Raw genomic sequence first — 22,065 nt, forward strand, 5'->3', positions numbered from 1 at the left:
AAGTCAATAGTGAGTAGGTTTTCAGTCCTGCTCTCGTTCAGTATTTAGGCCAGTTGTGTTTAATGCAGCTTTTGGGCAAGGAAACAGCTTGAGAGCTGCTTAGTGCCTCAGGCTACCAGCTGCTTGTCTAATTGGCCTGGGAGCACAGTGGAAAAGAAAGCTGAGACACCAAGTCAGCTGGCTTCAATATTGTTCCCAACTGGAAGAAACCTGCTTATCAGTTTAAAGTGGCATTCCGTCTTGCAGATAGACAGCAACTGTTTGCTCAGAGATGGTGCTATCAATACTAACTGCCTAGTTCCTTCCCATCAAGTCATTGTGAGTGAAGTTTGAATCTGTATCTTTTTCTTCTGTTGAGCAACACTTGAAGGCTACTGAGCTAAAATGTAAGACTTGAGCCTTTTCTTATCTGAGTTGGAGGTTTCACAAGGAAGCATGCCAGGTGCACAAGGCACAGTGAAGAGAGAGCCTGGATAATATCTGTAGGTATATAGAGAAGAAGAATAGATGTAGAGGATAAAGAGCATAGTTTGAGGAAACAGAGTGGTATGCTCTGAATTACTCTTCCATATACTCCGTTAACTTGACCTTTACAGCCAGTGAGGCTCAAAATATATCCTTCACAGAGAGTGGTAAGTGCTAAGCTATAGGGGAAAGAAGAATTTTCTGATTTTGATAGATTTTCTTGTTAAGAAATTCCAGGAGGCTCTTGTGCTTTTGTGAAACGTGAGAAATTTGAAATGTTGGTTTTGTTAACCATTAAGTTGTTAAAATCTATGCCACTCCATTTTGTTTGGGAAGATAATATTTTGTGTTCAGTTAAGACTTGGATTTGAAGTAAATACTAATAAACTTGTTTTACCTAAGACATTCACCTGTTTGAACGTACAAGGGATGTAGACAAACATCATTACAATAATTTGTTTCTAGAGTTATGCAAATATAGTTCATATAGGTGTTCAAGTATTTTTATAGGAATGTATGGATCTAATACATTTTCACATGTGGTTTTCTTAGTTGAGATCCTAACAAAATAGGGCTAAGCAATCCAACTTGGTCTGACTCTAACTCTTGGTTAAAAATAGTTATCCCAAAGACTATTGTCAGTTGCACGTTACCATTACTGGACCTCTTCCCACTCCCCAAGCAAGCAAACAAATACAAAAAAAAAAAATTAATACGGATCAAATAATGTACCATTTCACGAGTTAAACTGACTTTTCAGAAAGTAATAAAAAAGCTTCCTGACTTCACAGGAAAAAATGCAGACTGTTCATGACTGCGAACAAACACACACTTTTACAGAACTTGAGTTTTCCTTCTGCTGTTGTTAATGGACAACAATGAAATAGGCCATTAGGATGGCTGACCAAATAATACGCTTTCAAGTGCTTCATTTGCTTCTCACTAGCTTTAGCTTCAGCCATTTATATCCTGCTCTTCATCTCAGTTTTTTGGTTTTTTTAGCTATTATAGTTATTTCAGAAAGGTGATTTTGGTTCCTCATCATAAAGGTTAGATTTCAATTTAATTTGAAATTCAAACCTTGCTTATTCTTTGATCATAAAACTTTGTGTACTTCATACTTCAGAGGGTTCTCCTCCTTGCATGGGTTCTTGCTTTCTCCTCTCAGCATACCAAGTTAAAGGCAATTGTATGCAATAGCCTTTCTGCTAATTGCATCTGATTGTACATATTTTATAACTTCTGCATAGCCTTTAAAGTGCACTTATCTCTCTGATTCTTGAATCATCATGATTTCAAATACCTCATTAGAGGAACACTTCTCATCACTCCCCTTGCAAATCATGTCTGTTTTTCACTAATGTTTACTTCTTAAATGTAGAAGGGGAAGCTACCATCTGCACCAGCCAACCTCATCAGCCCTGGAGTTCGGTGCAGTTATGATTCAAATCTAGCTGAGATCTACTACTCTGGTGTTGAAAATACAAGTTAAATTTGTTTCATTTCAGACTCTCTAGGTGATTTTCATTATCTGTGTAGCCTTGGGCAGCCATGTGGTTAACTATGTCCCCTACCTAATGCTTCCCTCTAATCTGTTACTGGTAGGGAGAGTTACTAGTCCCTTTTTGTTGTAGCCATCTTCAGCTAGATGAAACCTGAGTCTGTTGCCTCATCTCTTTCCAAAGTAGGATGTTTGCCAGCAGTGATGGGAGAGGTAGCAAATGAGAAAGGAAAGAGTAAAAACTGTGACTGATGTAGTGGGGAGCAACAGATGTCATGTGGAAAATTGAGATATACTCAATCAGCATTTTCTACAAACATTTTCATACTGATGTAACTTAGTTATGGGGTGTGAGATATGAGCATATGAGAGACTGAATGAGTGAGTTTAAGCTTTGAAGCATTTCAGGCAGATGGAGGTTTGTGGTTGAAGACAATTTATGTGGAATTACAGGCTGGTGGTGTTCACAGCTTAATGATTCTGCTTTAAAAGTGATTTTATATTATAATTAAAGTGATGTGGTGAAATAAAAGAGAAGGAGTTGGGTTGTAGGAAGCAAGAGAGGTTAAGGCCAAGAACTGCTGCTGTTAAAGCCATGTCATCCAGAAAGAGCTATAACCTGTGTAAGAACATAATGCGGAGAATTACAGGTTCTCTCGTGGTACTGACTTCAGCGTGCACTGTTGGCCAACACACATTTCTTTGAATACATTATTAAAGGCAATGTCACAAATTATTCAGAAAAGATGCTTTTATATGTGTATTACAAATCATATTAAAGTATATACTTATCTATAACCAATCAAAGCTGTGTTTGAATCAGCACTAAGTATTTGGAATTCAGCAGCCGCAACAGTAAAAAGCTGCCATATTGTGATTTTTATTTTCCAAATAGGCTTTTAGCACTTGAAGGAGAGGTCAGTTATGCAAGAGTATTGCCCTTTGTATAAAAGGAGAAATGGTTTATTTGCAATGTATTTGCCAAAATATTTTGTTCATACTTGCTTTTCCATGTTTCTTTCTTTTTGATGTATTTGATGTATTTCAGTACTCTGAGATCACTCTTTACCTTAGTGTTTACTGTTTCATAGGCCCATTTTGCTTCTATTCTTGTCAAACTTGAATAGATCTAATTGAGTTTTTGCAAACCCATTTATTGTAATGCATTTTACACTTGGGGCTTGTATCAATTGAAGTAACAAAACAATGGTTTCATCTGAATTCCAGTGCCTCTCTGCAGTTAATTGGCTAAATCTCTAGTGTTAGTATTTCTGCTGTTTTCATAAAATTCGTGTTCTTAAAATGCTTGAGTCATTACTTCTATTATAATTTTTAAATAGGTGTTTTTATAGAAATTATTTGGGATATTTTGGGGATAGCACATTATAGACATTTTTCTTTAGAGATGATGGCTTTCAGTAACAGTAGTGTGAGTCATGGAATAATGGATGTGTTCCCTAAGCATCTTGTTTTCTAGTCTTCATGTTCTGTGTCAGACTAACCTAGGAAATGTATGAATGATAAAAGGTGATTTGAGTTTTACTTCAGATTTGTCAGATGTGTGACAGCAGGTGTTTCCTTTATTGCTGAGTAGTTACTGCTTTTCATCAGGTCATTTGCATTCTATGGTTTAAACTTGAAAACATGATATTTATATGGAAATTTTGTATTTATCATCCTTAACAGAAAGGGCTATTGCAAGACATGAAGTCAGAGAAATAGAGCAACGTCATACAGTGGATGGCCCCCGGCAAGATGTGACACTGGATGAAGAAGATGATGTGGTGATTATTTACAACAGAGTACCTAAGACTGCCAGCACATCCTTCACAAATATTGCCTATGATCTTTGTGCGAAGAACAAATATCATGTTCTACATATCAATACAACCAAAAATAATCCTGTTATGTCTCTGCAAGATCAGGTAAGCTGCTGCATTTGGGATGTGTATTAAACAAGAGGAAATTGTAGAAAACTTTTTTGCTATTGCAGATGTACATGGTCTCATGGAATTGGCTTTTATGGCATGTTTTCCAATATAAATTAATTATAATGTGTTTATACTATTATTTATTAAACAATAGGTTTAGTTTTTTGCTGGGCTACTGGAGGTGGTAAGTCTCTGTTTATTAGACAAAGACAAAGCTAAAAAGGGATACAGCTAAGGAAGAAATTATCTTTGTTGTTATAATAGTAAAACTTTATTGTAATGTCAACTGTCTGCCTTTTGGCTGTGTAGTAATATTTGCCTGTCATCTCCATCTGCAGTGAAGGCAGTTTTACATTATTTCCTCTGAGTAGTGCAGGCACTGTGCCATGCCATCAGGGCTGTACTTCTGTCTTTTGTACTAGGTCTCATCAAGTCTCAGGTGATAAAGTTATCAGGTGATAAAAAACAGGTGGAAAGAAGTAATTTTAAATAATTTGCACTCTAAAGAATGGGTCACTTCTTGTCTGCTTAAAGCTCTCACTAAAATCAGTGTAGTCCCAAACTAGAAATTAGCGTGGTTACCACTGCATCAGATGAGGCATTAGTAAAAGTTAATGAAGGATAAATGTCTGTTTTTCTTGGGGTGGGGTGTCATGAGGGAGGAGATTTTTTTAAAATATTTGTTAATTGTGAGTAAACATGCAGGGAACCCAGGCCAGACGTCTGAAACATTGCTATGTTCTCATCCCTATTAAATAAATGTTCTTAAACTCTCAGTTATGTACTACTGGTTGTATGCTGATCATCATAAGTTGATTCACAGCAGAAGCAGGAGCCGTTCTGCTTTGCAGCTTGTCAGCACTGGGACTTACAGCTCCTCTAAGTGTGTGCCTACAGCAGCGCTGCACAGCTGCCTGGAGTGGGGCAAAGGAAAGCAGATGGTAGCAGGACCTCCACTTTCAGTTCTGCATGTGGGAGAAAGGCTGAGGTAGGGATCTCAGTGCAGGGGACATAGATTGTACTGTGAGTGGGACTGGGAACCTGTTTTGTGATAGTGGGGTTGCTTTACTGATGGGTTTTTGCTGTTGTGAAATCTTTTCCTAAGTATGAAGGAAATACTTTCATACATGATTACTAAGGTTACTAAGAGCAAATCTGGTAGCCGTTCCTGTAGTACTGTCTGCTGCACAGAAAAAGGATTGAAGATCTGTGCGCCAACAGCAGTGATTTTTTTTCAGAAGACTTAACAAGCCTATCTCTGTTAATTAAACATACTGCTCAAGTCAATCACACATAGTGCTGCACTTCCAACTATGGATTCTATTTCTCTTAAGGTATCTCTCTGAATTGTAGTGGTTTGTTGTGAAGGATAGTAGAGCTAGTCATTGATGGTATAAATTAAACATAGACAACCTTGCATTCAATTTCGACTTTTGTTTGAATTTCATTCAAATAAAATTTTTCTTCACTGGCTTAGTTTTGTCTAAGACAACCTCTCCTCCTCATCTTCCCTCTAATAATTACCTATTGAAACATGAGAACTCAACAGTGCAGGCCATGTATACCATACTGCAAGTCCTACCTTCATTTAATACTATACTGTTGTCGAAGGTAGCCTATTAAACAATTATGTTGTTTAATTAGACAATTGATACTTCCTGTCATTATTCACTTGGGAGAAGAGGACAACACCCACCTCCCTACAGCCTCCTTTTAGGTAGTTGTGAAGGGCAATGAGGTCTCCCCTCAGCTTCCTCTTCTCCAGGCTAAACATCCCTAGTTCCCTCAGTTGCTCCTCATATGACTTGTTCTCCAGGCCCTTCACCAGCTTGGTCGCTCTTCACTGGACACGTTAGCTCTACTCTGGACGTGGTGCTTCCATATATTGCATAGGTGTTCAGAGAAGAAGTAATATCTTCAGCATATCAAGCAACTTGCCGTTGTAAGTCATAACACAATTCTGGAGATGGCAAGAGTGCTGTATAGTGGATGATGTGGGTTTATTCATGGATTGGATGTGCATGAAATACTCACATTCCACCTTCATCAGTACAGCAGACTTGAGTGCATTAGAAGTACATGCACCAATAGTAAAATACATAAACACATCTTAGGCAAAATTGTTTATCAGTGATACTGTTTGTTAAAACAGATCTCCCTAAGCAAGGTGAAGGTGACAACTTTGTAAAACAATGAGTCCTCTGTTGCCCACTACTTCTGTTGTATTTCTTCCAAACTACTCTAATTCTGTAACAGATTTTAAGTTCTCTGCCCATATGTGAAACTATTTCTTGAATGCAATATGAAAAAAAAACAACTATTTAAAATCCACTCCAAATATAATCTGTATCCGATTTGAGATAATCTGATAAGACTCCCTAACACATTCATTTCAGTTTCAGATGGATCTTGTCCCAGGAACCCATCCATTCTTTTGCAGCTTCTCTCACAGCAGGATCCTGGGAACTTCCCCTCTTTTCACAGGTTGGATTTTTCTTTGCAGGAAACTGAATGCCATGTACTCCATGTCACATTTCTGACCTGCGTGGTCCATAACAAAAACACTTGCTTTCATTAAATCAGAGTAGTCTTTTGGCTGGATTTTATTTGTTGCTTGCATGCCTCAGTACTGATATTTTTTTTGTCAGTACAAGTATTCCTTTGTTGTGGCTAGTTGGATGGCATATCAGCCACACAAACCTTAGCTTTTTTGTCACATGGTGAAATAGTTATCTAAAACATTTAAAATTACTGCTCTGTCTTGCAGCATGTATTAATCGATATTATTAGGAAAAAGGGTATGTGCGCATGTTCTCCGTACTGTTGTGAATTCAGAAAAGCCATGGTACAATTATCTAGCATTTCACTCTCAGTTTGCAGCTTTCTGTTCCTTGTTCTTTTTTCTCCCACAGTTTCTCTTTCAATTTTTCTCAAAAGGACAGCCTGAAAACACATAATCTTGCTTCCAAATCTATTTAAGAATAGTGGCCTCTGGGAGGATAGCACACTCATACTGACTTAGTAGCTCTTATTCCCTCTGCTGGTGAAGCTTTCAATGGCTATCAGAAGTGGAGCAAGTAAAAGGTTGCAGCAACTCTTTTAGAAACAGAAGTCATGTGCTCCTAAACATTTAAGAATTTTTCTATGGCCTAGTGAGTACTAGTGTCCACTGCTGTATGTGTGCCAGTTGTATGAGTGATGTGGTATAGGTGGTGGATGAGGGAAAGGCTGTGGATGTAGTCTACCTGGACTTCAGTAAAGCCTTTGATGCAGCACCCCAGTTATTTGTAATTTAAACTCAGTTATTCAGCAATTGACAAACAAAAGTAGAATACAATGATGTGAAAAGCTTGGGCTCTTTTGGTATCCAAAAATCCATGTGATAACAGGCCACAGGTAATGACCATACCACCTTTTGGGGGCAGAGGATGTGTATGTGTGTGGTCAGACTGTAGAGAAAAGGGATTGATAGAAACAGTGGACACAGGTGACAGCTTACAACATCACTTTGCTTTGAACACACAGATTTCCCAGGGCTTTTTGCTCAGACCAAGTATGCTGTTTTGTTTTGGTTGGGGTTTTGTTTTGTTTTGTTTTCCTTTTGGCTCACTGGGACTTGTTTTAAATTCTTACCATCCTAGAAACTGAATGTATTTAACTTACCTTTCAGGACATCTTAGGCCCCCAGAGCATGTTCAATCTGGCTTTTTGATTCAGTGAAGCACAGCTGATTTCTCACTTACTAAAGGATGTGAAGCAACTTTGTAGCTGATTATATAAAAGCACCATAAAACAACTTCACAGGAATTCCATCCATGTCTGTCTGAACTTTTAAAGCAACTTCAGATTTTATTCAATGGGGTTCAGAAGGGGAAGTTTGCTTGGTCTCTTGAAAGCTCCAGTATCTGCTAAGCCCTGACAAGAAAGGTAAAACCGATCACATTTAACAGTAGGAAGCGCAAAGCAATATTCATCTCTGCCCTAACTTGTGAATCCAGGCTGATGAGACTGTGACCTGAAACAGTTCTGATTTTTGGAATGCTGCAGACTGCAGGTTAAAAAAAAAGACCTCATGCCTACAGGCTGGTTATAGGTGTTAAAAACTTCTCAGCAGCACAGTGTCTTGTTGATCAGTCATAAGCCAGACGTAAATATCACAGTCATCTTATGAAACCTTCCCGGCCTCCTCTAGCGCTTGCCTAGTGTTAAAGTTAATAAAGGCTAGGACGTCCATCCCATGTTGATAAAAATTATCTCCTTAGCAGGCAATGACATACAAGGCAAAGACAATAAAGGATTTTTTAACTGCTACTGGAACATCTAAGGTTTGATGCCAGATGGTGTCATACTGCTCTAAGACATAACTGACCCTTGGAATTTTGTACTTCAGGTTTCTCTGTGTCTAGCCCATGTCTATTAGAAACCAAAATCTAGCTAGGGCTAGATTTCAGAAAGCTTGTCAATTGAAACATAGCTGAAATGTATGCTTTAATATGCATGGCACGCTATGCACAATAGGTAGCATAACTGGTTTATTTATGCAGTTGTATCAACCAACTGTGACATTCTGGGTTTGGGAGTGAAGGAATGGAGGATAATAAATACTTTGCATTTAGGAAACTTCCTTCCCAGGTATAGAAATATTCATAGCTGAGGCTCTCCACTGAAAATACCTTGTCATTAACTTTAAAAAATACAGCCAATGGAAGTGTGGTTTGTTTCAGTAGCAGTAAAAGTAGTTCAGCTGAATTAAAAGCCTCAAATTATCAGTTTGTGCTGTGGGCAAAACCAGACAGAAAGCCAATGCAGTTTATAAAATGCCATTGTAAAACATTGTACAGTGCTTTTTGGCTAAATTTGCCACAATTTTCATGTGTAATATGTAGCTTACTTTGTGAAATACCAGACTGTGTAACTTGTACACAAAAAAATGAATGCTGCCTGTTAGTAAAAAGATATGCATTTATTTTGCCTAAGAGTCCTAGAGCCAGTATTTGAAGAAATAAGTAAAAGTTATCAACCTCTCAAACCCTTGGTGAGTTTTGCACTTGTGAAGAAACAGCAGCAGGCCAGGCTTGCCTCTTAAAATCCTAGATTTGTTGGTTATAATAAATAATAAATGTAGTTTTTCAGGACACTCTTAATCCATTAGGCATCACAGAATGTTAGTGTGTTGTGTTGAGCTTTCAAAACTTCCTTTCTTGACTCTTTTGTCTCACCTCAGTATCTTTGTGGTTATTTATGTCACTGAATAACAGAAAAGATACTGTAAATTTGCAGTGAGTGCTGTCTTCTAATTTTCGGCTTCAGAAATGGCGTATCATTGTTAGACAGCTCGAGCAGTACAAATTTATCATCTTTTCTTTGCTATCCAATGCACTGGTTTTCAAATAATTTCAGAGTTAAATGCTTTGATGTTAAAATATTCTGTTCATCTAATAAAGCCAAGCTATATCAGGATTTGCCTGTCCCACTTAATTTAATCATATTTTCTGGTTTGGGCATGTATCTTATTTTGTTTTTATCTTTGAAATGTAAAGCTATTCCTATTTTTGTGAAGTTTGCTGATAACTGCTTTATCAGCGTTTTTTTTACGGACTTCAAGTTCTAACATAGAAGCTTCACTTAAATGTTTGGCTTAAGGTAACTATTCAAAATTGTAAACAATACCTCTAATTTATACTGTATATATATGTTTATAACATTTCTGGATTCTTAATGCATTGCATTATGAGATGGGGAGCAGATGAACATCAGATTTGTTCTTATGCCCCAGTAAGATAGGTCTAAGAACACGCTCGTAAATCTGGTACACTTTTATTTGAGAGACTAAATATAGATCAGACAATTCCATCAAAGGTGTACTTAAATTTCTACTTTCTGAGGGAATTCTTTCCTTTCACACTACAAATAAAATGGACTGACAAAAAATTGAATGTTTGTCTTGATAATGTTTTTGTGGTAGCTTTGCTTGAATTGACCTTCTGATGGCTGTATTCTGGTTTTGTTTAGTTTCTTATCATTAAATTGTGATGATCTAAAATGAGTCACCTGTATGCTTGTGGAAGTGTCTATTTTAGCTGGAACAAAATTTTCAGTAATATTAAACATTTTTCCTCGTGCATTATAAGAGTTTACTTAAGAACCAGGAAACACCATGTGTGAGGAATTTGTGTGTTCCAGCTGTACAGAAACACTGAAACACTTTCTGCTGTCTACTTTTACAGGTCCGATTTGTGAAGAATGTGACTTCCTGGAAGGAAATGAAACCAGGATTTTACCATGGACATGTATCTTATTTGGACTTTGCAAAGTATGTTACCCTTGGATTTACCTCTTTGAGTAGCACCGTAGTGGAAGTTGCCTGGCTCCGGCTGGGCTGTTAGTGCCCTCTTGTGATGAAAGTCTGACAACTGCGGTTTTGAAAAATTCCATTTTCTGGCCTGTAGTAATTTGACTTGCTGTAAAAGGCATTGAAATAATTCTTGTGGCGTTGAATCCTGCTGCTGCTAAAATTAATTTAAAAGAAAATGGGGTAAAAAATCCCTCCAGTGACTTCAGAGTTTCAGGATCATATCTGTATTCCTGCTTTTTTTTTTTTGCTTCTGGATCTAAAGCAGTGATCCTCAGCTCAGTCTTGTGAAACCTCCCCTTGAACTGACAGGTCAGTTTTCCCTAAGATGCTTACTAGGCAGTGCTTCATCGTGCACTTGCAGAAAATAGTATAAAATTGAAAGTGGATTTTTCAGATCTCAGCATGTTCAGTTGCACAAACAATAGTAACTGCTACTTTTACCTCTTGCTGCTGGTCAGTCTTCAGTAATGTTCTGTTCCTGTTATTAGAATGTTTTTTAATTAGTTTTTTGTATGTAGGAATTTAATTTTTTAGTAATTGCTTTTAATTACTCGTTCTGTCATGTACAAAGATTTTTAATTCTAGCTTTTAATTACGAAGAATGAGAAGGGGAAGTGTGAGCTTCATAGATTCCCAGTACAGTATATTCTACAATAGAAAATGCTAAAAGATTCAGTAGTAGCTGAATTGCCAGTAGCACCAAGGAAACGTTTGAAGTTTACAAAAAGTAACAGGCAAGAAGTCTTAATTGTAAATCAATCAATAACACTAAATGTATCAAATTTTCTTAGCTTCCTTTCTGCCTTTTTAAAGTTAAAATTCTGTGGCAGTAAAAAACTCTTAAACTGAATAACAACTTTATGAAACAGCAGAGGTGAATGTTATTTTATACATTACTTGTTTCATAAAGCTGAAAACATTTACAGCTACTGAAACTTTTTAAACAAAAATAATTATACATCTAGAAAGCATCTATGCAATTTCACAGATTTCTTTCATCTGCATCTTCCCTTCAGGTCTGTGTTATCCTTGTGTTTCTGTTTGTTATCCTTTCACCTAAATGATTTATTTTTTTCCCCACAACGGCATGCTTTCATAATACTTTGGGTTTTCATTATTAAAACAGTATCTTGAATACTCTGGTTGTGCTTGGCAAGACCCACACTTTTAAGGCTGTGAGGTATGTTCTTGTAGTGAATATTCTTATAGTTGAGAAGTGTACAATATTTCAGAAAAGTCTATGCTGCCTGATACGCAGAAATCAGACTTAGGTCCACTGTCAACTATCAGAAGTACCTCTGGAATTATTCTGAAGCTTCAAGTGCTGGATTCAATGGATGACTAACAATATTGAGGACAAGTTATCATAATCCATCCATGTAGAAATTATAGTATTACAGAATCACAGAATTACCAAGGCTGGAAAAGACCTTTAAGATCAAGTCCAGCCTGTGACCCAACACTACCACATCAGCTAGACCATGGCACTAAGTGCCTCATCCAGCCTTTCCTTGAACACATCCTGGGACAGTGCCTCCACCACTTCCCTGGGAAGTCCATTCCAATGTCTAATCACCCTCTCTGTGACGAAGTACTTCCTAATATCCAACCTAAACCTCCCCTGGAGCAGCTTGAGGCCATGCCCTCTTGTCTTGTTGCTAGTTGCCTGGAAAAAGAGCCCAGCCCCCACCTGACTACAACCTCCCTTCCAGTAGTTGAAGAGAATGATAAGGTCCCCCCTGAGTCTCCTTGAGGCTAAACAATCACAGCTCCCTCAGCCTTTCCGTATGAGGTTTTCCCTCTAGTCCTTTCACCATCTTTGTTGCTCTCCTCTGGACCCGCTCCAGCACCTCAATATCTTTCTTGAAGTGAGAGGCCCAGAACTGGACACAGTACTCGAGGTAAGTCCTCGCCAGTGCTGTGTACAAGGGGAGAATTACATCCCTACTCCTGCTGGCCCCAGTATTCCTGATACAAGCCAGGATGCCATTGGCCTTCCGGGGCCACCTGGGCACACTGGCACATGTCAACCAGTGCTCCCAGGTCTCTCTCTGCTGGGCTGCTCTCTGTTTTAAATTTTTTCCCGTTTTGTTTTGTTTGTTTGTTTGTTTTTTTAAATTTCTGATCCTCTCTTTTTCCCTCTTTTCTCTGGCAAATGGTTGGAAAAAATGTCTTCGCAATTGCCAAATCATTATTGTTATTAAAAAAGTTACAGTGGTAAGTAGCATATGTTTTCATAGCAGAATCTAGTTTTGCAGGGTCATGTGCAAGTCCGTATGAATGTACAATCCAGCACTAAGATTTCAAAGGACTTTGACACCTGCGTTTAACAACAGATACATATTATTGGTTGAGGCTGCTACTTGGTCACAGTGTTTGTTACAGTCTTACACAGCACTTGCAGTACAGTCTGTAGAAGGGAACACATGTCTCAGGCATTTCAGTGGACTTGAAAAAGTTTGATGTCTGTGCTTTACATCACAACATTGACACACTCCCATTTTGCAGACCTCAAGGATTAGGAGCTGGCATACAGACAGATGTCATTAATGCCACCTTTAATTGCCACGTTCTGATTTGTTGGTACTCTTCTGGCAATTCTGAAGAGTCAGTTGCTCCTTCTGTAGCCTTTAACAATTTCTGTATCTGTAGTCCTGATCCTTTGCCAAAGTGATGGCTTTTAATTGATTTTTTTTCTAAGTTCCTCTTTTCTGCTGCTTGTTTTATGTTTCTGTTCTTCAGCTTTCGATTTAAGATTCCTCATATGAACAGTCTCTGGTATGATAATTTACAGGGTCCCACTTTAACAGTAATGGTATTGCATCTTAAAACTAAAAGCACTCTGTTTTAGCCAGGCTAGGTGGCTTGAGTGGCCCTCTCTTGATGCAGAACACTTTTCCAATTTGCCTGGGAGGAGAGGAGACTTTCTTTCCCAGCTTCCCCTAGCCTTGCTTCAGGACACTTGACACGCTTGCCATTTCCATTGGGTTATAGCCTCTTTAGTGTCTGGATACCACATTTATTTGCCACAGTAATGTCTCAAATGGGAAAGAAAATTAAGAAATGTATTGTAAAAGTTGCGTTGAATGTATATCATTGAAAGGTAGCATTTGCACAAAACAGTTTTGGTGATGTAAATCTTTCTTGTGTGTCACATGGGCTGGCCACCTCATTTCATCAAGCTTCCTGTTTGTACCAGGGTAAATGGAAATTTTCTTAGGGTAAATATGGAAGAAAAAAAATTATATCTTTAGATAGAGAAGTTAATATGGTCACAGATACTATCATAATCTTATATTTAATAAGCATAGTCATATAGATTGAACCCAGGTAATGGATGGGCTCTGAGCTCTGTCTTCCTTCTGTTAAGAGTTCATGTCTCAGACAATTGGAGACCTGCCAGGAAAACCACTTGCAGCATTGCATAGCACAGCTCAAGAGAGCAGGAAATCAAAATCAAACTTCCTTGTACTTATTTATAAACACGTATGTGGCCACTAAACTAATTAAGGCATTTCTGGAGTCAGAATGGTTGTATAAACATTTGTATTGTCTATTGTGTGAGAATATTTCAGGTTTGTTTATTTCTCTAATTAAAAAAACTAAACCAACCTAAAATCACACTCCTAGGAAAACTGAAATTGAACTCACATTCATGTAATGCTCTGGCTAGGGGGATGGAAGGAAATTATCATTAAAATTCCTATCACCATCATCTTCTCTTTATATAGATTTCAGCTGTATCATAAAATCATCAAGGTTGGAAAAGACTTTCAAGATCTTCAAGTCAACTGTCTGCCCTATAACCTCTAAACCATCTCCTAAAACACCACATTTACCTGTTTTTTAACACCGCTGGGGATGGTGCCTCTATCACCTCCTTAGGCAGACTGTTCCACTGCCTTGAGACAGACTTTTAAGTATCTGATGAGAAGCTTTGATTTGGCCTTTAAGAGACTTTTTTTTCCTCTTTTACTTTAGATTTGGTGTTAAAAAGAAACCAATTTACATAAATGTCATAAGAGATCCTATAGAAAGACTGGTTTCTTATTATTACTTTCTGCGCTTTGGAGATGATTACAGACCAGGGCTACGAAGGCGAAAACAGGGGGATAAAAAGGTAAAGTACATTTTATTATATATATTCTTCAATATTAAGTTAATATTTTGATAAAAGCTGAATAGTTCTTGTGTGAGCCTTGTGATCATCGTGGCTTTGTAGGTTATATTCTCCCCTTTGTGTCTGTACTGGACCAGTATGTTCTCCCTTATAAATTTACTCTATGTTGCAATTTGTAAAAAAAAAATTAAAATAAAAATTTCAGGCATTTGGAATTGTAAGTATAGAGTTAAACTTATTCTCCTGCATAAGAAATCAACATCTCCTTTTGACTGAGATAGCTATTTTTCACCAAAAGCTGTAGAACTGTGATGCTTTGGCTTTGATGTTTATTTTTTTATAATTAGTAACCCTTTAAAAAAATGTAAATACTGTAATGAAATTCTACAAAGAGTCTACTTGAAACTATGGAGTATGATTCATGCATTTCTATATTTCCTCCATCTGTCTTAGGTGGCTCTAGGAGTTTTTCAGGTTAGCATATTCAAACCTTTATTATTAGTACAGTTTTTGAATGGCAGCATAATTAGGCTTCATAATATATTTATTCCAGAAAGAATTTATACATCCACACTCATGGTTTGTAGTAAGACATTTGTTGGAGTATGTCACTTTGAACCTTCTTATATCGGGAAGAAAAGTAGTGTATTAAGTATATGAATGTAGTTTATAAAGCTATAGCTAGAAAAGTGTGGAAGCTTTTATAAAATGTAAAGATATTTCATACTTTGCAGAGCCAGACACTTTTGCTCGACAGTATTTTCTTAAACTGATAAAATTTTTCTGTTACGTGGACAATTCAGTGTAGCACTGTGAGAATATCGAGAGACACTGAATACAGCTTAGGCTATACACCATAACAAGTCGTAAATGTGACTAATAATTTTGTGTGCTCGAACCAGAATACCCCCTACACAAGTAAAGTTTTTTAAATACTGCAAACAGACCGTTTTGCTTTCCTTTCCAGCTGATAACTGCTTCTGTTGTTTAGGTTTTGGCGCCATCTTCTGCTACTGCATTTCAGTTTGTCCAGACATTCTACAGCATAGGTAGAGGAAAGCTTCAAGCAGAACAAATTGAAATTAAACTTAAAAAAATGCATCTTCATACAAGTGGCTAAAGAGATGATTTGGTGATATAGTATCATAAAGGCATTTTTAAAAGAGAGAATCTCCTCTTTTGTAACCTTTTCTGTTCCTTTTCATGTGGAGCATGATTTGGCTAGTGGAATTCCTTCCTGGTAGAGATTGGAAAGCTGAGCATGCTACCATGTCCAAGCTCTTTATAGGACTTAATATTTGTTAAAAAGACTGAAATTTTACAGTGCTGGTTTAGTGTTGAATTATAATATGAACAGCCTTGTTAGGTAGTTGCTGGGAAACATTAAACCAAAATCCCTCAGTCTACTGTTTGGTAGACTGCTGCACAGTGAGCTCTGATTTGCTCCTAGTTGCAATATTTGTAATGTATTGCACTATTATTTTGTGTTTTTCTATTAAGAATGCTTTTTTCATTTTATCACTATCATACCACCTTATTTAGGTCTGAGACTTAGTGTCACTATACAGATGTAACTTGTCCTCTAAACATTTCTAGTTCATTTGAAGTGAAATTGATTTGCTGTGCCAAGTTTTAGGGTTTCTTTCATTTAAATCTGGTAATACTATTTTTCCATGGTGTTTCCAAGAAAACTGTACACATAGATATGGTGTCAGCTTTACATACATTAGTTATGAATTTCAGTAAACTCAACGATGGATTGACCCAATCACAATGTCTATAACACTGACATCTGTTCTAATCAGTGTTACAGTGGATTGACTAAGAGCTCTTCAAGTGAAAAGTAGGGGAGGAAAAAATGCAGTTTTTCTAATGGAAGTCAGTTGTGCCTTTATTAAGTGGAAAGGAATCTCATCATACTTTACACCCATATCCTCCTCTCAGTCCATACTACAGCATTTGTATGGAAGAGTTCTTCATTAATTTTGTTTCTATATCCCTGAGCTTCCATAGTTATAGGTACCTTGCTTCCAAGAATAGTCAGTAAATACAAGTGTTTCTTACGATAAAATCTCTGGATGGAGTAGTCAAGTTAAGTATATAAGAGATGTGTGGAAGGAGGCCTGTCCTGTTTAATATACTAAGAAAATTACTTGCTTGCTGTTGTGTAATAGCCATAAAATAACCTGCAGGTATAAGCAAAGAAGTCTTTCTCTTGACAGATGCCAGTTCATGCTTAGTATATACATTCATAAGTTAAGAGGTGCATTTGAACAGTTTAGCTTTTAGGTAATGTTGATGTTATGAAGTACTCATGATAGATCAGTGCAGAATTCTTTAGAGAGCTATGCCTAAGAAAGCATACCAGTGTCTTGTTTTCCTAGTTAGGCTGCATTTTTATCTGTGATACGTAATATGTACGAAGTATTCCAAACTCAGAGTACAATGTGGACCAAGACATCACAAGTTAATCCCTGCTTTGGCCTGATATCAGTAAGTTTTTCAGATTATCTCAGAAACTTGACATCAGAATAGAAGCAAAAGATGTTGTACTTCTTCTAAAACTGAATAATTAAGCAAATGTTTATTTATGTAGTTGTTTAGAACAGAAGCTTTTAATTACATAGAAGAGTGTAAAAAGTGTGATCACTTATCTATCCTAGATACATGGCTTATATCTTGTTTAGAAATAAAATAAATGCTTAATTTGTAGTGACTGGGTCAAATATTTACAAATTGTTTCCAGTGCTAATGGAGTTCTTACTGTAACTGTGTTCCTGCATTTGAAATTGTGTTGCTACAGCTTTCTGTCCACATAGAGCCATGTTGTATAGAATATTCTGTTATGCAGTGAGCAACGTGCTTTCACTTCTTCTGATTGCCAAAATCAAATTAGCTTCTGAAATGGCAGTTGTCATAATATTTAATGTAATAGAACTTTGTTCAATCTAAAATATAAAATGCACAGTCTTCTATGTTATAAAGATCAAGTTGTTGCAGTATTACACACATCCTGGTGGCATTTGGAACTTTATCTTTAGTCACTTCTTTTGTAAGGGAAAAATAATTATACCAACAATTATTGACTCTTCTTTGTTTTGACACAGACAGCCTTTATCAAGGTTATATCAAAGGTATATCAAATGTATCAGGTAAGATCAAATTGCTTGTTAGTTCTAATCATAAAAGAATCTCCAAGCACTTTTTAAATTAAGACAAGTTTAAGTCCTCCTAAAAACACTGTGAAAGCAAGGCTTAAAAAAAATTAGGTTTTTTTCTTGCACATTGTACTTCATGGTTTTTTCTCCCCACTACAGTTAGCAACTAACCAGGCTGAGATGCTTATTACATATACTAGATTTTGTCTTTGTTCCAGACCTTTGATGAATGTGTGGCAGCTGGAGGTTCGGACTGTGCTCCAGAGAAACTTTGGCTTCAAATTCCTTTCTTCTGTGGCCACAGCTCTGAATGCTGGTAGGGATATAAATGTAGCTTACGTTGTTAGTCAATTATATCAGTGCTGAAATCTAAACTTAACAAATTTGAATATGTAGCACAGCTGGGGAAAGTGTGAGGGGCTTGACAGAATGAAGCAGTAGGTACTTTAGTAATGTATTTTCTTTTGAAGAAGCATTTTAGTGAAACAGTCTTCCAGTTCTTTAAACAAGCAATGTGTTAGGATACTGTATCAGGAGTGCTATGAGAGAAAACAGATGTTTTCAATTGTAAAAATAATTTTTGTACATTTGGAGTCTTGACATTTTTCTGTCAAGCTACAATATCCATCTTTCTGAATGGAGATACTTTGTTCAAGCTCCTAGAGTTTCTGGGAAAATAAAATAATTGAGACCAAAATAAATTTCTCTTCCTAAACCTTTACCAGACATCCAGTAGTCAATGCTAATAGGTAGAAACTGAAACAAGGGCAATAGTGTCCATCTGTCAGTGCATTGTTTCATAACAATGGTACAGACTTTTAAAAACTCAGTAAAAGGACATAGATGATTTGAAGGATTATGACTGAAATCACAGGCAATTATTTCTCAAAGGTACTGTTCATGTAAACATAAGGAAAGGAAATGCCCACTTGGGAGCTCTTCTTTCAGTGTCTGTTGGTCAGACCTATCTACACCTGGGCTAGGTGGAAGAAGCAGAGAAGCAAAGGACTCTGAACTTATACTTTCACCCTGTCTAGAGCTATAATAAGGAGGAAAAAATGTGTGATTTTTGTCTGTTGTTCAGTAGGGAAGTCTTGCCATTAAGTGCAGTTACTTTCTAGTTCACAGTTACGCTGCTGGGATGCAAAAGAGAAGTTGCCATTTCTGGTATCTACTGTAAGAGTGAAGACTGAGTATCGAGGTTTAGAAAATGTAAATCCTCCTAAAATTGCATGAATAGAGGCAGTAATCATCTACACACATGGATTTTTATTTTTTTTTTGTGGGTGAGTTATTTTAATAACTAGTGAAATCAAATTTTTAGATAAGAACACAGATGAGAGAAACTGGAAAGGGAAATGAAGTTAGGAATGTTTATAACTTTAAATGAGTCTTGCCTTTCCAATACAAATGTTCTATTATGAAATAATCTCCATCTAGGGACCAAGGATTGTTGGCTGACATCAGAACTTGCTGTAATTGTTCTCTGTCATTTTAGGAATGTGGGAAGCAGATGGGCTTTGGAACAAGCCAAGTACAATCTGATTAATGAGTACTTCCTAGTGGGAGTTACTGAAGAGCTTGAAGACTTTATCATGTTACTGGAGGCAGCTTTGCCCCGGTTCTTCAGGGGTGCCACAGAACTGTACCGGACAGGTATTTCAGTGTTTGATTTCTGTGGATTTTTCATCCACTTGTTTTAATGTGAATTCTTTAAACCTTGAGGAATAGTTCTGAGTCTCTGCCCGGTTTGCCTCTCAATTGGCTGATGTTCCTACACAAGAGACAAACACTTTTAAAAGACTGTCAGTACAAATCTTTGAGGGCAACCCACGTATCTTCCTGCCTTGCACAAACTGTAAATACTTAAGGCTGCAGTAAAGGCAGTTGTGTAGGTATACCACACTTAAAAAATTGTGACAGGTGTTTGTCAGAGCATTTTTGAAAGGTCTTGCAGGAGCTTCGGTTTTGTAAAGGTTCTGTTTCCTCAGAAGCCCTGCTGAAATTTACTGTGCTTGATGCCACCTGGTTGGTTGTGCTAAAAGGTCCAAGGGATACAAAGGCCCAAGTATATCATTATCTTCCGGAGGCTTTAATAAGATGTTTGTTATATAGCTAGTAGCTACATATCTAGGAGCCAGCCATGCAACTCTCAGTGAAGAAAATCTTACAATCTTAGGAAACAGAAGGAGGAAAGGGTCTAATGTATGGAGCTTAGATGTATAGTATTAACAAGTTTCTTATAAGGCAACAGACAGCACTTCTTAGGAAAAATGATATCATTATTTTGGTCATCTTCCTCTCATGAAAGAAGCCTCTTTCTCTGCAGTTTTAAAATTTCTTAACATTTGATACCAGATTAACATCTAAATATTTAATGTTTGAAAGACCAGTCTTACTTCAAGTACATTACGTGGCATAATCTTGTTCCTTAAGTGTTCATTCCCTGGGTTTATTAGAATAAGAAGGAAGAACTGAAAGAACTGATGCAAAATTCATTAAGATTTAGTGAGAGAGACTACAATTTTCCAACCCCAGGTATTGTGATAATAAATTCTGGATTAAATTCTGTCACTTCTAATGCAGTTTATCAATATGCTGAAAATATAAAACTCTGTAAATAAGAGGACAGTAAACATTTTTTAATCACATTGACTTAACAAAAGTTAAGTTATTGCTTTCATTTTGCATTTAGGAAAGAAGTCTCATCTTAGGAAAACAACTGAGAAAAAACTTCCCACAAAAGAAACTATTGCCAAGCTACAACAGTCTGAAATCTGGAAAATGGAGAATGAGTTCTATGAATTTGCATTGGAGCAATTTCAGTTTGTCAGAGCACATGCAGTTCGGGAAAAAGATGGAGAACTGTATATTCTGGCCCAACACTTTTTCTATGAAAAGATTTACCCTAAATCAAACTAAGGACCCTGTACTGTTAGATTTATGGACCTAAATCTTTGATCACATCATCATCTTAGTCCTCAACCATGGAAATGAGATTGCTTGTAGACCTCCAAGACATTTCTTTATAGATCTGAGAAAAGTGGGCTGTGGATCACCTCCAGGGCACTGGATACTGGCTGTGTTGGTAATCCAAAAACAAAGGTGTCATTTCTTGTATCTAACTAATAGTTTCAGTGGGAGTTAATACCTTTACCTGAAGAAATCTACACTTTAATTGGGAGCAATTAATACACAGCAGTTCTAGTTGGAAATATAAACAACAAAAAATGCTTCTGTTGATGCTTTTTTTAATTTTCAGAACAATTTATTTTCATTTCTACTTCTGTGAAGAGGAAGTAATTTTTCCCAGCTTTCAACCTGGAAATTTTGGTTGTATACAAGATGATTAGTCTTGATAACTGGTTGACCTCTGTGCTTTGTTTTTGTGAATCATGTCACATGATATTAATTAGGATGGTTAATCATGTTCTGCTGAGAAATACTGCTGCAGCTGGAATTGCCCATATTTATATATGTGGTTTTATTAAAAAATTACAATTAGTCACTGCTGTTAAAACATCTTTTCCACATTAATAATGTAAAAAGTTAAAGAATCAGAGCGGTGCGAGTTTTGTTGGTTTTTTTTATCCCCGCCACCAGTGACTGAGGTTGGGAAAACTACAGAGTTGATAGCAGTTCCAGTTGATCCTTACACAGTGGTATAAAAGTCATCAACTCAGTATTAAGTTTCTCCATGGATTCTTTGTAATAATTGTAAACTGAGGTATTGGTGAATCCATATTATGACTCCATTAGTGAGCTGTGGTATGGTTAGGGTTTTCCTACTGCTTCGATACTTTTACCTGTAGAATATTTTTACTAAGGTGCTTTATAATGTGTTTTAAAGCATTGCATTTACAAAAGAAGTAAAATGCTGTAAATACTGCTTATTTTATGTATTTGGACCAAAAGGTTTAAAGTAACTAGTTTAAAGTGGGTTTTTTTGCACCAGTTCTGTTAACATGTGAAGTGAAAAACATCACATCTGCTTCCTGGTTAACTGTTGGACATTGCTGAAATGCACTTCAGTGACCTCTCTGACTTCAATACCAGAATGCTGTCCAGGGATTCTCTTTACAGAAATGTTGTCTTCATCCTTCTTATTATGGTAAGAGGAAAAGAAGAAAAATGTCATGTGTAGTCTGGTTGAGAAAGATGCAGTGACTTTGACGTAATTATATTTACATAACTGCCTTATGTGTCTATTGTAAATTCGCGAGTTGCCATTTTTAACAATGTGAAACACCTGGTAGATAAGTACATTCAAATTTGAGAGCAGATATTTGGGGTCACTGCATTATAGCAAGTGGCAGTGGACAACTACAAGAATTTCTTTCCTGTTGAATTTTCTTAAAGATCTGAGTATTTACACATCTTACACCTGCCTTTACTAAAAGTGCTTTTCACAGGATTTGGTTGGGGAAGGCACTTAGGAGAGAGTAAGGAGTGGTGGTAAAGGTTTAAATTCTTAAGGGATGATGCTGAAGTCTTAGTCTAAAATTACCAAGTGGAGCTTCTTTAACTAACTTGTT

The 22,065-nt window shown here is 36.9% G+C and overlaps 1 protein-coding gene across 1 annotated transcript in view; it reads left to right on the top strand.

The window, feature by feature from the left end:
- HS2ST1 (heparan sulfate 2-O-sulfotransferase 1) overlaps positions 1-21,807 on the top strand; it is a 79,565-nt gene extending 57,758 nt beyond the window's left edge. The window contains exons 2-7 of the mRNA XM_010006743.1: positions 3,653-3,891; positions 10,125-10,210; positions 14,234-14,372; positions 17,749-17,846; positions 19,029-19,186; positions 20,226-21,807. Coding sequence (XP_010005045.1) covers positions 3,653-3,891; positions 10,125-10,210; positions 14,234-14,372; positions 17,749-17,846; positions 19,029-19,186; positions 20,226-20,452 — 947 coding nt within the window. The 3' untranslated portion in view covers positions 20,453-21,807. The remainder of the gene's footprint in view (positions 1-3,652; positions 3,892-10,124; positions 10,211-14,233; positions 14,373-17,748; positions 17,847-19,028; positions 19,187-20,225) is intronic.
- The last annotated feature ends 258 nt before the right edge of the window (positions 21,808-22,065 follow it).

Source organism: Chaetura pelagica, unplaced genomic scaffold (genome assembly GCF_000747805.2).
Source record: "Chaetura pelagica isolate M959 unplaced genomic scaffold, ChaPel_1.0 scaffold69, whole genome shotgun sequence".
In the NCBI taxonomy this organism is placed as follows: domain Eukaryota; kingdom Metazoa; phylum Chordata; class Aves; order Apodiformes; family Apodidae; genus Chaetura; species Chaetura pelagica.